At 46.8% G+C, this 17,793-nt stretch overlaps 2 protein-coding genes across 5 annotated transcripts in view; one reads left to right on the top strand and one right to left on the bottom strand.

The window, feature by feature from the left end:
• The window catches only part of LOC117224316 (uncharacterized), a 75,374-nt gene extending 66,586 nt beyond the window's left edge, over positions 1-8,788 (top strand). For 3 of the 4 annotated variants that reach the window (XM_033477131.2, XM_033477132.2, XM_033477133.2), the window contains 3 exons: positions 1,277-1,672; positions 3,059-3,258; positions 3,721-8,788. In XM_033477131.2, coding sequence (XP_033333022.2) covers positions 1,277-1,672; positions 3,059-3,258; positions 3,721-3,991 — 867 coding nt within the window. In that variant the 3' untranslated portion in view covers positions 3,992-8,788. Of the gene's footprint in view, positions 1-1,276; positions 1,673-3,058; positions 3,259-3,716 lie in introns of all 4 variants that reach the window. The other variant, XM_033477134.2, reaches the window with a different exon arrangement.
• On the bottom strand, positions 7,227-17,766 carry Naglu (N-acetyl-alpha-glucosaminidase). The gene is made up of 14 exons (XM_033476892.2): positions 17,457-17,766; positions 15,845-16,008; positions 13,868-14,046; positions 13,574-13,792; positions 12,159-12,386; positions 12,024-12,087; positions 11,803-11,948; positions 11,644-11,728; positions 11,176-11,325; positions 10,696-10,838; positions 10,467-10,626; positions 10,215-10,405; positions 9,471-9,856; positions 7,227-8,896 (listed from the first exon to the last, which is right to left on the bottom strand). Exons 1-14 carry the CDS (start codon positions 17,536-17,538, stop codon positions 8,784-8,786), a joined length of 2,310 nt encoding a protein of 769 aa, XP_033332783.2. The 5' UTR covers positions 17,539-17,766; the 3' UTR covers positions 7,227-8,783.
• Between the last annotated feature and the right edge of the window lie 27 nt (positions 17,767-17,793).

Genomic DNA, 17,793 nt, shown 5'->3' with positions numbered 1-17,793 from the left:
AGTTTTCTGAGGACGTTTAACGTTCTCGCGCACGTACGCGGGCCGCAACGGGAAAACTTTATGGAACGAGTCGCACACCTCGGGAAACGCGGCATCGATTTCTTCGCGGTATCGTGAAATATGCAGGTGAACTTGAAGTACGGAAAGTTGCCACTCAAGAAATTAGGTTGCGGCCGCCGCGCTCCCCTCGTTAAAATGTAGTAGCGGCCGCGTCGCGGGTTTATCTTCGTCGCGTAACTCGCCGGTTTCCAGCGGCGAGCCGGCTTATAAATCCTGCGGAATACTCGCGAGCCGGGAGACGACGCGAATTTCTCTCGAAACGGTCGTCGTAGATCGCGAGAATCGGCGCCGAAGTCGCGACGAACCGACGCTTCGGACCGAATCGACCAGATATTTCAGCGGTCGCGACGTTCTCGGCGAGATCCGCCGAGACGAACGGTAATTACCCGCGATGGATCTTGCTCGGAATTGAACGGGCGTGCCCCGAATATGGCAATCTGAGCGCGCGATCAGAAGCCGCGGCGAGTATCTTTCCGCTGGCCGAGCGTACGTACAACGGAATTAACACCGGCAGCGTGTTGTTACACCCCCGTCGGATCGGCAAGCGTGTAATTTGCGGTGGACTAACGTTATTCTCGGCCACTGATTATCTATATCTCGCAGATTATAGTCTAGACTTTAGACTTATCGCGCGACCTTATCGACTACGCCGTTCTCTCGCCCAGTTTAGCCCATCTGTGGGCAGGGACTAGACGATGACTTGATTATTTGTTTCTAATTTTTTGCCACGATTCGGAGGCGATTCCGAGGCCACGTGATGCGATTCGGAGGCAATTCTAAGGCAATTCGAAGGAAATTCGAAGAAAATTCGAGGGCAATTCGAAGGAAATTCGAAGGCAATTTGAAGACAATTCGAAGGAAATTCGAAGGCAATTCGAGGGCAATTCAAAGAAAATTCGAAGGCAATTCGGAAGCAATTCAAAGGCAATTCGAGGGAAATTCGAAAACAATTCGAAAGCAATTCGAAGGAAATTCGAAGGCACTTCGAGGGCAATTCGAAGGAAATTCGAAGGCAATTCGAAGGCAATTCGAGGGTAATTCGAAAGCCACATGACACGTTTTCGAATGCAATTCCTGGGCCACATGATCGACACAATGATCGACACGGTGATCGACACACTTTCCCCAATACATAAAAAATCCCCAAAAGACGCCATTCGCGTCTAACCAACAATTACCAAGAGATTCGATTCCAGAGCGTTTCGAATTGTTTCAGTTGTGCGACGTCTGGTCGATGGGCGTGACTCTCTACTCGTTGGTGACCGGCAGAGTGCCATGGTACGGTTCCGGTAGCATAATCGGCGTGCAAGCCGCGGTCCGAACCGAGCCCCTGCGATTCCCCGATGAACCAATCCTGTCGGACGACCTCCGGGAACTGATCTCGCGGATGCTGGAGAAGAATCCGGCGGAGAGGGTGACGTTGTCCGCCATCAAGGAGCACCCCTGGCTGACGAATCGCAGCGCCGAACCACTGCCAAGCGAGGCCGACAATTGCCGGCTTCCGGTGACCGTCACGGACGAGGAGGTGCGCGAGGGGAGCGTGGTCACCAGGATACCAAAGCTGGACACTCTGATCCTGATCAAGACGATGCTGAAGCAGCACAGCTTCCAGGTAACCGAGTCGATCTTTGTATCGCGACGTCGACGATTTCGATGTCGTCGACGGGGTCTAATTGGGCGCCGGTAACAATGCGAACGGAGCCGTGCCGAGGGCTGACAGTCCTACTCTCCGGACTTCGGCTTTCTCCCGCCGAGGAGGAAGTTCGCGCAGAGCACACAACAATTATCGGAATTCGATGATTAGTTTCTGCCCCTCGCAAAATTCCCCGCTGCCCTTTGTTCCCGCGGACCAACGCGCCGCTGTGCTGTTAGACAGACCCGTCGATGGATCGCCTTCTTCTCGATGCTACTTTGATCCGGAATCTGGTCCGCGATCCAACGAGACCCTCCGTTTGGGCGCTGCCAGTCGTCTTGGACCGATAGGGTGCTTTCTTTTTGGACAGTACAGTACTGTCTCCCAAACTGACGCTCAGATTGTGGAGAAGAATGGACAATTTGAGAAGAGGAGATACGATTGTTCGATCCTTGCAGCTTGTTTTTTTTTATAATCGTTGACAATTGGTAACTATAACGATGAGTTGCAAGGCTCGAACAATCGTGTCTCCTTTCCCCAAATTGTCCATTTCTCTGGACAATCCGAGCGTCAATTAGAGAGACATTACTGTAGGGACTGAAAGCGAATGGGAAAAGCATGGACCTCGGAACTTTCGGTGCCGATTTTCCAGGCTTTTCCACTGACTTCACAAGACCGGCATTATTTTTTAGCCTTGACACTGTCAGTCCCATGATTTTCCCATTCGCTTTCAGTCCCTGAGAACTACAGTAATGTCTCTCCAATTGACGCTCGGATTGTCCAGAAAAATGGACACGATCGCGGAGAAAAATGGACAATTTTGGAAGAGGAGATACCGCTTTGATACCGTCGGTCGCATGACTTTTCCCATTCGCTTCCAGTCGCTGGGAATTGACGCCACCTAAAAAGAAAGCACCCTTCGGTCCAAGACGACTGGCAGCGCCCAAACAAAGGTTCCAAAAGTGTATAGAATAGTCTTGTGAAGAATAGAAAATACTGAGTTCTATTTAACATTGAAATACCGAAAAATTACCTACCCGCCAACGCAACAATCTCGCAGGCAGCGCGGCGCATCGAAGCCCCTCGCGTCAAATAACGTCCGTCGATTTCGCCGCGACGACGGCGCGTCGACTGCTGAATTTCAATTACCATCGCCATTTGATCCGTTCCAGCGGGAGGCCAAGCGTCCTCGCGCTTTTCTGCCGGGAAAGCTATCCGTCGCCCGGAGCGATCGGCCGCGGCTCTCGTTATTTGACGCGCGGCAATCGATATCACTCGAACGGAGCTTCGCGACCCCGCGAAGGGCTTTCCGTTCTGTCTTCGGTGTCTCTACCCAGCCGCGGAATGATTTATCCTCGGTTACAGAACCCGTTCCTGCCGAGGAAGAGCGGCAAGGCCGCCTGCTCCGACGCCGCGGTCGGCAGCCTCGAGATCTCGTCGTCCCCCAGGACCGAGGAGCCTCTGCTCCCGAGGAAACCGGCCAGGAACGCCAAGTCGGAGAGGTTCCAGCGGACCGGAAGAAGCAATTCTGCCCCGGACTCCTACGACTGGCAAACTAATGGCAGGTTGGTTGCCCGGCGCGCTTTGCCGGGGTCGGCGATAGGGGTTGTTAACCCTTTGCGCTCGAGCGGTGACTCCGAGGCGCCGCTAAAAAAATGTTTGTATCGCGTTCCAAAATAATTCTTACATCAAGAAGATTTAGATTTGAAGAATTGTTAACAGTATAACTGTTGTATAAGTCGCAAGACAGAATTTCACGCGCATAAAACGCGCCCTGTAATATAAAATAGAGACAGCGTAGTTCAGAGACATTATTTTAGGTTCACAGTTAAAATGGCTTCGAGTGCAAAGGGTTAATCTATTAGGTTGCTGCATGCGAAATGTCGGATTTTCTTTACACGAGAACGTTCGTCTCCCTGTTATGCTTTTGTTTTCGGCGTAATCTCGTTCATAGTCGCACAGTTTCGTCGCCAGAGTCGCGTTTCGACGAAGAAGATTGTCTCGAAAGTGTCCCATTTTTCAGGCAGATGTCCATCGACAGCCCCCTGCCACCGGTCACAGAAGCGTCCAGTCAGGAATCCGAGACGGACCGACGGTGATATCACCGACGATTCCGATATCTCGACCGGGTCGAGAGAACTAGCCATCGAGCCGGCCGCCGATGAAAAGGGTGCGAGAAGCTCCGAGCCGCGGTGCTCCTTTCGTCGGAGTTCCCCGAAGACCCTGACGATTTTTCAGACCAGGAAGAGACCGAAGAGCCTCCGAAGACGCGCAGCGGCAGCTACGAACTCGCCTTAAACGCTTTGAGAACGTACTTATCCGATCGTCGAGCTTCGTCGATGCCGGAGCTTCGTCCGAAAGGGGTCAAGGTTCACCACCAAGATTCGGGCATTTCTCTTCCGCGATGCCTGAAGAGCAAGTTGCGAGGCTCCAGATAAATCATGGCTCGAGATGAGAGCGAACACGGCGCGAACTGTCCGCGAATCGTGTCGCCCAAGTCCCAAAAGCAGAGAGATATTTCCGTTGTTGGTTCTTCTAGGCCGTCGAGGCTCGATCGACTATTGTCGCATTCTTCGAATGGAGAGCGAAGAAGCCGAAGAGAGGTCGAAGAGGCCGAAGGAGACGCGGCGAAAGTCGCCGGAAGAATCGATTTATTAACCCCGCGAGGCAACCCGGCGTTTTACTTACCGAAGTTTAGCTAGGCGTCGTCCCCTGAATAGGCGGAGAGAAGAAACTTAGCCGTATTTTGTATGCACGTTTAGCTGTATTTTGTAAGAGAGGCTCAGACCAAGCAGCCGCACGAAACAACGACATTGTTTGTATCGTAGCTCGTATTGTTAGCACCGCGCATGAGCGAGAAATGATTTCGATGCTTTGTTCGCGCGTTTTTCCGATGATGCCGGATACCGAGCATATATAGAACTTCCCCCGTCATTTTACATTCGGCGAGACACTTTTTGTACGTTCGATTCACCGTTCAGGCTTGTGTTTCGTCCGAATACTTTTGTCGTTTCGTACGCGCTGGGTCCGGCGAAACGACCGGCTCGAACCGTTCCGTGTTCGTTCATAGAGAAATGCATCTTGTTATAAAGCGTCCGGCGAAGGTTTCGCGCTCTGTGCGCGGAGAATGCCGCGAGATATCGCGAAATGGCGAACCGCGAGCGATTTTGTAGAGCGCAGAAGCGTTCGGGGACTTTGTTGCGACGATAACGTGCGCAAAGATTACATTTGTCGTCGTTTACTTGTTACTTATCGCGGTCCGCGCAGCGGCAGAGCAACAGTTAGCAACAACGGCTTCGCCCGCGACACGCTGAAAATTGAAATATAAATATAATACTTTAGCGAACAGTTTCTCTGCGTTCCGGCACTGCGAGATACAGTGATGTCTCTCTAATTTGTGCACAATCATAGCGTCAGTTAGGGAGACATCGCTGTATGCGGTGCTATTCGGAGAAACAGTTCGAAAGCAGCAGAAAATTCGTGCCGGATTTTACGTTGCCTCTTACGCGAAAATCGGCACGAATCATTCGTTCGGATATATTTTCGACATTCTCGCGGATGAAATAGAATATCGTTTGTAACTTTTTGCAATTTGTGTCGTTCATTTGCAATTCATTCTGTTGTAAAACGATGACGGAATAATGCGCGCAGGTTCGTGCAAACCTTTCCCATCGCGAAAGCGCGCCGACTAAATTTCGTTTGTAAATATTAAAAGCGCGCGTTTCGTTCGGGCTTTGGCCGAGATCGGAGATTCTCGGGATTACAATAGGAACGTCGAGGAAGGACTATTCTTATGGGGGGATCGAAATCGATTCGGAATCGTCGTCGTTCCTGGACCCGGCGCAACGAGAACGCGCGCGGCGATTGTAAATAATTAACTCCTCTTTTATAGTACGATTTATAGTCCTAAGTCCTATTTGGTAAGCACGCGACCAAGTTACAGCAACCAAAGTCAGATTCGTGATTTCGTCGGACCTTACAGATATCCGGGGGACCATAAGAAACGTATATGAATAGGATCGGTAGCTTCTCAAGTTTACTACCGGATGCTAATCGATGATCATATCTCGTCCCGACCTCACGAACTCTGCCCCAAGGATTCCCGCGCGAGAATAATCGAGGGACTCGGCTCGATGCCGACGCGGGCCAACCGATTTCCAGTCTTGTTTATCCAGTCTTTTACATCGCTAGTGTTTACTGTAGCCGTGCGAACGCTCTTTAGAGACGCTACCGATGCACAGTGGCCATCGACGATCGAAACTTGACGCCTTCGTAGCTGGCCGATCGTCAGCTCAACTGCGCGATCGAACGTTGCCATTCATTGATCTAGTAATTCAGTAATTTTATTTGATTTTATTAACCATTTTATAACTATATTTTGATAACTGTTTTGTAACGATATTTTAATAACTGTTTTATAAAATAGTTGCTCTGTTAACTATAGTTGTTCTAATAACTATTTTATAAAATAGCCGTGTAAAATAACTATTTTATAAAATAGTTGCTCTATTAACTACAGTCGTTCTAATAATTATTTTGTAAAATAGCCGTGTAAAATAACTATTTTATAAAATAGCTGTTTAACTAAATGTAATTCTATGAAATGGATTTTGTCGTGTTTCTTTTTGTGTCTGATAGAAAAACAAACGTGTAAGCGATGCAAAATCGATGTCGAAGCAGTCTTTTTCGTAGATTTCGCGCGGCGATGAAATCGCGTCGGTGGGCCACTTGCGTCAACCTTATTACGGGTACATGTATCGTTCGGAAACCTAGAATCTTACATTTATGGCAATTCTGACGGTACGCGACACCGTCGAGCAAGGTTTGACTCAAACGTTCTCAAGAATTTGGCGGCGAAACAGCGTGTCATTTCGAGATAGAATTTACAACATTTTCGTGTTCGTTTGCATGCCGAGATAACAGGAGCAACGAGAGAACAATCGATGCACCAAAGTAGGTACCTAGGGATCGATTACGAAGATCGGATCGCAATCTCGAAGAAATGGTGTCGCGTGCCGCCGGAAGTCCTCCTCAAGGCGCGTTGCCTTCGGCTTTACGAGCCGTTTGGCATCGACCGAGTCGTTCGGCTTTTCGAGTCGTTTGGCTTGTCGAGCCGTTTGGCATCGACTGAGCCATTCGACTTTTTGAGCCGTTTAGCATCGACTGAGCTATTCGGCTTTCCGAGCCGTTTGACTTTGCGAGCCGTTCAGCTTTGCGAGCCGTTTGACTTTGCGAGCCGTTCGGCTTTTCGAGCCATTTGGCATCGACTGAACTATTGGGCTTTTCGAGCCATTCGGCTTTTCAAGCCGATTGGCTTTGCGAGCCGATTGGCTTTGCGAGCCGTTCGGCTTTGCGAGCCATTAGGCTTTCCGAGCCGCTCGGCATCGATCGAAGCCAACCGCTTCGCCAACTGCTGCCTTGGCATGCCGCGCGGCACGGCCGATCGGCAAAAGCCAAGCCAGTGGCAACGCGCCTTTACACGGCGTCGCGGATAGACGCGCGCCGCGTCCATCTCCACTGTTCTCTCTTGAAATTATAGGTGTTACTCACATGATATATTCTTACAAAGTGCACAAGATATTTTGTACCTTACATTACCTTCTAGTACCTTACATTACATTAGATGCACACTATGTTCCTCAATCTATCCGAGACAACATCGTAAAGCGCCCATCGCAGCTAGAACTCCGGCCCTCGATTGACAACCGTACCGTAATATCGACGTTCATTTTCTATTCCCATAGAAATTTCGTAGCCGCGAGCGAGTCGAGATGCGGCCTCGCCAACGGCGTCGACATGTTCTTTAGAACGGGCCCTGATCTTCGCTCGAACGAAATCCATTCACCGATGCAACTGTCGTGAGCAATAAAACAGCGTGCACAAATGCTCTTCGATCGCGATTCGTGTAGAACGCGAACCGAAATGCGGCCAATCGAGGGTCCGACTCAGTGACGGCGAACCTTTTTGAGAAGCGGGTCCAATTTTGCTCATTATTTTCTTTGGTATCGGCTACTTCTTTTGGTTCTCACTTTTAAAGTCCTCTAAAAGGTTTGCGTTTCATTTTGCAACTTTTGCTTTCGCAAGTGTAGAGCGAAGAATAAAATTATGGCATTTCCGAGACACGAGGGGTTCCTGAGGTGATTTCAAGCAACTTTTTCCTTTACAAAAATTTTCTCCGCGGCTTCGTTTACGAGTTATTAATGAAAAACAGTGACCAATCGGCGAGCGAGCGCGGCCTGCGCTCCGCCCTCGCCGCCAATGCCGCGCGGCGCCGGCCAGTTGACGCAGCGGCAGTGGTGTAGCGAGGGCGGAGCGTCAGCCGTACGCGATCTTGCATTGGTCACTGTTTTTCGCTAATAACTCGTAAACGAAGCCTCGTAGAACATTTTCGCTAAGGAGAAAGTTACTTCAAATGACCTCAGGAACACTCTGGGATACCATGGGACACCCTGTACATTATTAGACATTAGATATACGTACTTTATTTTTCTAATATTTCTGATTTCCCGTTCTCTCTTTCATGATATAAAAAAATAAGTTTACGAGTATCATCGCGCGGGTTATTTGAGTAGCCCGCGTGGGTCAGTGTCTGACCCGCGGGTCATAGGTTCGCCATCGCTGGTCCAACTTGCCGAAGACCGTCAGGACACAAGTCGCGAGAGAACGTCGGCCGGATTGGCGACCAACAGCGACAGATCTTCCGGGCCGTACGTTGATTTCCCTCGACAATCAATCTCTCACCGATGATTTCTCTTTGAATTGCATCACGCAGCGAACAGGCGGTCGGTCAGTCGAAGACGGTTCCATTGATCATCTACTGCCACACCGCCGTTTAAACCAAACGAAAGACGATGTCACCGGCGAACGGAAAAGCACTTTCGCGACTCTCTTACGTCTAGATACTTTACCGTGCCCGATGTACCTGTATTTAGTTAGACACTCGATCGTTAACGATAATTCCTTTTTACCGTCTCTTTAGATATCTACGATTAACCCTACGCCCCCCTCGAATTTATCTTCGCCGTTTCAATCTGTAATTCTATCCGATGGTAGAATGCTCTTTTAACAATATTAACGATCTTTACAAAGTTTAAACGTCTTGGTTGATGTACGATCGTCTTCCATCAAGATTCCTTCCTTCTGTCCCGTAACTTGTCCTCGTCCACCTCGACGAAATTCTGGTCGCCGTCTCGACAGCGTCGCCTGCGAACAATTTCTATTCGGGGGGCCGTTCCAAAGGAGCAGAAAATTCGTGCCGGATTTTACATTGTCTCTTACGGGAAAATCGGCACGAATCATTCGTTCGGATATCCGACGTTCGTTGATGAAATAGAAAATCGTTTGAAATTAATTCTGTCGTTAAATGATAAGATTCGTGCTAACTTTCGATTACAAAAATGCACTAGTTAAATGTTGACGTCGTCATAAATATTGAAAGCAATCAATCTTTGAAGAGGAGATACGATTATGCGAGCCATGTGGCTCGTTTTTATAGTTACCGATTGTCAACAACTATAAAAACGTATAATATTACTAATTAATAATAATATTATTACTAATAATACTAATAATAATAATATAATAATATTTAATATTATTATTAATAATAATATTATTAATCATCTATTACTTATATCATATATATTAATATTATATATATAAATAACAATTATTATACTATACAATTACAATTAAAACTTATAATCGTATCCCCTGTTCCCAACTTGTCCATTTCGGTGCGCCATCTGGGCCCGAATTAGGGAGAAATATAACTTACCTCGCGGCACGGTCGGATAGATCTTCCGCGAGAATGTGAACGGCTTCTCGACCTCCCTGAAGATCCTCTCGTTGATCTTGGTGATGTTCAGCCTCTCGCCCTTGGCCAGAACATCGTCCAAGGACTCCAAGAAAATAGCCCAGCGCGGCTTGAAGTAATCGGCAACGACTCCGGCCCACTGTTTGTTCGCGTAGTCCCGAATCTCGCCGCGTGGGCCCCACAGGGTGATCTGATTCCTGGCGTCGTATTCGTACAGCATCTCCTCGAGGTCGTCGTCCGCGTGGCTTTTAGCATCTCGCAGCCAAGTACCGAGCAAGAAGTCCTCGCTGCTGGCCAACACATCCTCCAAATGGTCGAACACTTCCAACAACGATTTAGCGGACGCTCTGCGGACCGGATCGAGACGATGGCTGATCGCTCTTTGGCGGCTGTAATGGCGGAGGAAGGGGAAGGGAGAGCGCTTCGTCCGGAAGCCGCTAGAGCGCTCGTCGGTGAGGCTTCTGGCGGTACTGGAATGGCGGCGGTTTCGATGGAAGGAGGAGTGGGGGAAGCGCTGCGCCCGCGAGCCGCTAGAGCGCTCGTCGGTGAGGCTTTTCTGGCGGGCCCTTGTCTTGCAGGTTGGGACACCGGAAGGAGGACGAAGCCTGGAGGTAGCCGCCACAATCCTATCCTATTTCACATCCCCTGCTCGCTCTCGATGGACAAGAGGTAGGAATGAGCTACGAAGCGAGCAAAAATGCTTACCTAAACGCAACAATATTGGCCCCGTTGAAGGACCTCACCAAGTCCAGGTAAATCGCGTCGGCTCTCAATTGCAAGGCCTGTCGGGTAACATCGACGACGTCGTGCTTGTAAAGAGTATTGTTCCCCATTTCACGCGCCGCCGTCATGAAGTTCAACCACGCTTTAGCGAACATGTCCGGGTTGTACCAGGTCTAATGAAAAATATAAGTCGAGACGGTGACAGAGCTCGAAATCGTGTCGGATCCGACGTACCCACGGCTCGAGCTTCAAACTTGGTCGGCTCGTGATCACGTAGCGCCCTCTCACTCTTCTATTGCCGGTGAAACTGTACACCGTTCTGCCCAAAAGCTTCCAGGAGTCGGAGACGTTCTCGTCCGTCCCGCCGTATCTTCGAGCGGCGTAGTCTTCGAACCTGGGGCAACAGTGTCAGAGGCAAGTTCAACGGTAAACGGTGTGTACTTTATCGTCTATTTATCTTTACCATTTATCCAGGTCGACGCGTGTCCGCCGGTAGGCCATCTCGTTCATCAGGTCGTAGATCACGTAGTTCTGATTTATCCCTTCCGGCGTCAGACCGGTGCCGATCATCGTGCTGTTTGGCATCTCTCTCGCTTGGAAAACGCGCTGAGGAGAGGGAAACATGTTGAAACTGTAGCGACCAGTCGTGCGCACAATAGGAACTTCAGTCCTCGTGCAAACGGCCAGCGTAATATATGATTCTCTTCGAAGAAGCTATTTTTGAGATGACAAGTCCCAAATCTTGACAGCACATGTTTGCAATAGAGTTTTTTAAGAAATACCTCAATAGCTAAAGAGACCGTCATAAATTAGGAGAGTTTCCGAATGGTACTCGAAGCGGATCCAGCGACCCAAGGGCCATGTGGTCCGACGCGGGTGTGACTCGGAGGAAAAGTTCCACACGTTGTCACGTACAACTCATTTTTGGTCGCAATATACTTACGCGATTAATGATGCCCGCGGACCCGAACATGCCCAGTGTACCACCGAAGTTGTGCAACATGCACCAGATGAAGGGTTGACCGTAGTAGGAGTCGAATTTGTTGTATTGAGGGAACTGTTCCGATTGGAGGTCCAACACGATCATTCTGCCCTGAAAAGAGTGAGCGATGGTCGGATTGGAGAATGATGGTGTGAGAGAGAGAGAGAGAGAGAGAAAGGGAGAGAGTGAAAGAGAGCGCGCGAGAGGGAGAGCACGAGAGAGAGAAAGCGCGAGAGTAGAGCGCGCTAGATAGAGAGCGCTAGAGAGAGGGAGCGCTAGATAGAGAGCGAGAGAGAGAGAGCGCGAGAGAGAGAAAGCGCTTGATAGAGAGCGCGAGAGAGAAAGCGCTTGATAGAGAGCGTGAGAGAGAGGAAGCGCTAGATAGAGAGCGTGAGAGACAGAGAGAGAAAGAGAGTGACAATTACTTACAATTGGCACAGAAGTCACAAAGGCTTCGACTCTGGGCGCGGTCCAGAAGATCTGGTCGTGGTAGAACAGCCATCCCTGCATCAGCCTATTGGAATAAACGCACGATCCTTTTTCATCGAATAATCGCCGGTGTGATCAAAGCATTGTCAACGTGATTACCATATTGCTTCAGGATCGACCCGCACCATAGCATCGAAGACGGAGCGTCCCATGTTTCTCAGATACGCCAGCTCCCCTGTTTCTGGCTCGTTCTCGTTGAAAGTGTCGCAGTTGTACACGTGGTCTGTCCCAAACTCCTCGATGTACTAGCAAACGAACAAATAAAATTGCTTAGAAATGAAAGAACTCGACTTATATCCGGTGCTAGAAACAACGTGTACCACTCTCAGAAACATTGCTCCGACGGTCTGGAACAGCGGATCCGTGGGAGCCAGGAGATAAGGGCTGAAATATAAGGGTTCGTTCTTTTCAGTACGGAATCTATGGACGGAAGTTATGGGATCACGTTGGCTTACCAACAATACTGATCCGCGAAACGATTCCATACGCCGGACTTGGTCATGTTCGCCTCGGGAAACAGTCTCTTGAAGGCTCTGGGAACGTGGCCAGCGAAGGCTGGAAGCACAGGAATGATCCCTAGATCTCTCATCCTGTCGAGGATACGGTGCTGCAAGCGGATCGAATTTTCGTGCCAGTTCACGGTCAGACCGCCCCCGAAGCCACGAATGTTTCCCATTCTGGACCTGCGTGGAGATTAAATTAGTACAGTAATGTCTCTCTAATTGACGCTCGGATTGTCGCTCAGATTGACGCACAGAAATAGACAATTTGGGAAGAGGAGATACGATTATCCGAGGCTTGCGGCTCGTTTTTATAATTGTTGAGAATCGGTAACTATGAAAACGAGTCGCAAGGCTCGAATAATCGTATCTCCTCTTTCCAAATTGGCCATTTTTGTGGACAATCTTAGCGTCGATTAGAGAGACATTACTGTAGATGGATAAAACTTGGAAACACGAGGATGCTTCTTTCGCGACGCGAGTACGATAAAAAGATGTTAATTTAATAATATTAATTTCGTAAATTTAATATGCTATATCACGTATTAATTAATTTTACATATTTATTAATTAATATTTACATATTTAATTAATTTACACATCGATGCATATCATTCCATCGCATGATATATTTCTTAATGTAGCAAAATTGGTTTAACGTAGCAAAGAAATTTTGTTCAGAACATTTCAACAAGATTTTTCGTTCGTACGAAAATTTTTGACAAAGAACATTTTCATAGTACAATCGAGAATTGTAAAATAAAATAACTCAGGTACCAGTCATTTCGACTGTCGGCAAGTTGACGCCATCTAGCAGATGATCTTGGAACCAATCGGCGAACATTTTTATCATCGGCTAAGATTTTTAGCGACTAATGGTTATATTACTGTCAACAATATGACACACACACAGAGTTTGAAAGCAACAAAAAGAAGCGACAGATTTTGCATTGTCTCTTACGAAAAATGCGATACGAATTAATTGCTACAAAATTCAATATTTCGATATAAAACTAAATAAAGTTTATAACTTCTTTTCTGTGCTCATATGGGGTAGCTGTGCCAATTACTGTTCCCTAAAACTAAGCTTAAACTAAGCTACTTCAGCAAGTTTTGTTAATTAAAACAATTTCTTCGACTTCCTCTAATAATTCAGATTGATGATTAGATTGTTTAGATTTTATAAGATATTTAGACTAATCAGATTTAGATACTTTTATTAATAATTCATTTTAATTATTTTAATATTAAGCAATAATTTAGTTTAATTACTTTAATTTTCAAGCGATAGTTTATTTTAATTACTTTAATTTTAAGTGATAATTTATCTTACTTACTTCAATCGAAAATGTAAGAATAGGTTAATTTACCAAGGCAGGAAAGCTGGTCCCGTAAAGTGTTCGTTGATCTCGGTCAGGCTCAGGTTGAGCTTTAGATAGACACGCTTCCAGATAGCTTCTTGCCCATTGAAGGCGAGCGCTAAATTGATTCCATTAAGAGCCATCCAGTCGATGTTCCTTTCCCACTGGTCCCAGTGCCACCAGACTGAACTATAGCCGAAGGTACACACGTTTTGGTAGTACCGGAACCTGCACCAGAATTTTCACATTCGTTACACACGATATATCGATGGTGTCGACGATGACTTTTGAACGGTTCATCACCTGTCGTTCGACGTAACATTCACGCGAACGTCCGGCAACGTGGCCGGTAACTCCAATTGAGCCCCTTCCCACGACACGTGGGCGTTGCAATAATGTTTCAGATAGTAATGCAACCCCCATGCTGCGGCCACCCCGGAAGTGCCGGTGACCTCGATTTTTCCAGCGGAATTCTTTTCGATCTGGTCAACAAAGCACACACAAAGCTTGGGATTATAACTTCTAAGCTAATTAATTTTCCACCTAAGCGCGTCGATCGTTTCGTTGTTGAAGGGAGCACAAAGATGAATCGATTTGCACGCAATTCTGTGTTCTGAATGAAACGAAACGCGTCCGTTTTTTATGTCACTGGGCGTTTTTTATGTCCCATTTCTCGAGAATGTTCCGATCCGTTATCGGACGCGTTACTAAAAACCACGATTACAATTACAAATGTGACACAAATGCAAGAAAATGTTGTATAATAATGTAGAGGACAGTTCGAGGAATAGTTCTCCGTTGAGGATCCAAGGACATGTTTTACCATCGTGGAGGAAAGTTAAGGTTAAAGATAATCAAACGTTTATGGTAGGCCTTCGACGGATGGACAACGGACTTCGAGACAATAAAACTCAGTATACGATAACTAATTAAACCATTTCGCGATCAAAGTAACAAGCGTTTAGCAGCTTCGATTGAATAACCGATTTTTATTCATATTTATTGCCGTGTGCTTTGACCGTATTTGACCACAAAAATGGACAATTCGGGAAGAGGAGATACAATTATTCGACCCTTGTTATAGTTATAAATTGTCCACAATTATAAAAACGAGCTGCAAGGCTCGAACAATCGTATCTCCTTCTCCAAAATTGTCCATTTTTGTGGACGATCTGAGCGTCAATTAGAGAGACATATCGATTCGTTGATTTGTTTCCATTGCTCGCGCGATATTCTCGCTGGTTGGGATTTTAACACTAAACCCACCAATCGCTAATACTAACTGGCATGTACTGCTTCGCAAAAGTGAGAAGACCGAATTTATTTGGAATTCGTAAAGTTTTTATTATAAAACTTGCTCCAATAATATATAACTTATTCAAGCGTTTTCGACGAAAGAGTGTGTGGCGTCGCATCCCTCTACCTGAGCGCGGCCGCTAGCAATAAAACAAGTACCGTTCCTAATCCTCAAAATTCCCTAAAAATCACGCACCCCTAATAAAACAATTCTCCTCACATCTGGACACCTCGACCCGCACGGGACCTTCCCAACTTTCTCCTTTCCTACGAAAATCCGTCTATTCTTCTCTTCCACTATAAAAGAGACAAATGCGCAACTCAAAAAGCTCAGTCTGTCCTAAGTTGCTAGTCCTACGACACCACGCTAGTCGCGCCCGCGCTCGTCGATAGCAATTCAATAAACTGCATTAATAGTAACCTTAACCCTTTCGCTACTACGGGCCACTATAGTGGCCCTCCATAAGATGTCACTGAGGTACTACGGGCCACTATAGTGGCCTTTCATAAGATGCCACTGAGGTACTATGGGCCACTATAGTGGCTTTTCGTATGATGCCACTGAGGTACTATGGGCCACTATAGTGGCCTTCCATAAGATGCATTATATTGCATAATGTTATTTCCTCTCATACTGTAAATAAAAGAGCGCATGCTAAGACGTTATAAATACCCTGGAATACCCTTTATTTATAAATAGCCTTTGGAGAGAAATTTTTTCGTACGAAAACATTCAAGCAGCTTGGGTTCTCCGCCGCGGTACTCCCGCTGACGATCGGCGTCGCGTAGCGTGCAGTGATGTCGCGGCGCTCCGTTCAGCGGAAGTACCGCGGTGGAGAACCCGCCCGTAGCGAAAGGGTTAAACGCGCTCTCCGATTCGCTAACCTTCCCTTCAGTGCTAAAAGTGCTCGGAACTTTGCAGAATTGCAAAATTAGAAAACGGTCACTTCGACCGCGGTAGGTTTAGCGTTAACGAATAATTACCGTAAACGTGTCTTTTCCAACTGGCCCAATCGACGGGTCCACGTTCAGTAGAAACAATCGAGCCCGATCCGCGCCCAGCAGCCTCTCGGCAACGCCTCCAGCAGCCTTCGCCTGCACTTCCGGTCGCGATTGTGGAATTAAATGGCCCAGCGTGCTCTGAAAGGCTGCAAGATTTTTTACGTTTTACCTTCGCACGAAGAAATTCAAGACGAAGAAATTCGTATTGCAACGTATTCGATTATATTTATAAAATTCACGCGTTGTTATTTTTTAAAACAATTAGATCGCGGTTGTTTATGCGAATGCATATTCGTTCGGCATATCACACCAATGGTACATGGACAGAAATTAATGACAGGATCAGGCCACAGGCAGTTTCTATTTTGCATATTGTGCATACCGCATATTTTGCATACCGCATACGTTTTGCATATTTATGTTTATATACAATGATACATTGCATACGTTATTTCACGTGTGTCCACGCATACGTCGTGCTCATCTGAATCATACATTTTGCTAAATTCATTTTATCCGTTTGCGATCATTATCTGATAATGTTGCTATCGATTATACAGGGTGGGCAGGAATATCGCAGCACGATCTAGCATGGGGGTGATTCTATGTGAAAAATAAGAAGAAAATTTGCTATAACAGTTTTTTGATCCGGGGCTCCGTTAACGAGAAAATCGACCTTAAAGTTTCTTTACTTTCGCAAAGGATTTTCTTTCTTTTTTTTATTGATATACTGGGTGGACAGGATAATCTAGCATGGGGGTGGTTCTACGTGTTAAAGAAAAGTAAGAAGAATATTTGCTACAATAGTTTTTTGATCCGGTGCTCCGTTATCGAGAAAATCGACTCTAAAGTTCGTTCACTTTCGCAAAGAATTTTCTTTCTTTTTTTATTGATATACAGGGTGGGCAAGAATTCGCAACATAATCTAGCATGGGGGTGGTTCTACGTGTTAAAGAAAAATAAGAAGAAAATTTGCTATAACAATTTTTTAACATCGAGAAAATCGACTTTAAAGTTCGTACACTTTCGCAAAGGATTTTCTTTTTTCTTATTGATATACAGGGTGAGCCGGAATTCATAGTAAATCCTCCCCAATTGTCCTGCATCTTGTAAAAACATAGGATAAATTTGGAGAAGAGAGAATGCGATTATTCGAGCCTCGCGGCTCGTTTCTATAGTTATCGAGTAAATGCGGCTATTAAAAAAAGAAACAAGAATAATCGTATCGAAATCGGATTAAAAATCACAGATAGCCCGATACATGCGCCACGACACTGTCGTGCGTAAATTCGAATGTTCATCGTTAACAACATGCGACGTGGAACGGTCATTATCGGCGTGCAAGATTACCGTCGAGTTTAGAAGGAAAAAAATGCGTGCAATACAGCATAATTAATATTAATAACAATACAGTATAATGCATCGGGCAGTTAATATCGTGCGTACATCGCATATTTCCGTAGATATCTCGCGTACACATTTATTGCACGTTTTGCATATCTGCCGTTCATAAATGTCGCATGCACTTAGCATATTTATCGCGCATATACAACCGAGGCCTCGTAACAACACACAATTACTTTCTTACACTTACATCGCTGTCTCGCATGCTGTTGTTCGCCGCAACAACATGCCAGCAGCCCAATAATCACGAACAACGGCTGCCACGTGGACATTTTTCGGCGGTAGTCTCGCGGCGACTGACACCGCACGATTGTCCGCAAGGTTATGCTGGTGCCCCTCTCGCCCCTTCCCCCTGCTAGGCGTTTATTTTTAACTCGTGCAGTTTCCTGTCTCTCTCTATCGCGGTGTACAACTCGCGGCGACCGCTGTTACAGCGAGCTCTGTCAGCGAGAGTCCGAAAGAAGCGCCGGGTCCACCGCGAATTTCGTTGGTCAAAGATAACGCGCGGCGATCGTGTTTCGGAAAGA

The sequence above is a fragment of the Megalopta genalis genome, chromosome 13 (assembly GCF_051020955.1).
Source record: "Megalopta genalis isolate 19385.01 chromosome 13, iyMegGena1_principal, whole genome shotgun sequence".
Lineage (NCBI taxonomy): Eukaryota > Metazoa > Arthropoda > Insecta > Hymenoptera > Halictidae > Megalopta > Megalopta genalis.
Note: the sequence above shows the minus strand (reverse complement) of the source record. Positions and strands in the feature narration are given on the sequence as shown.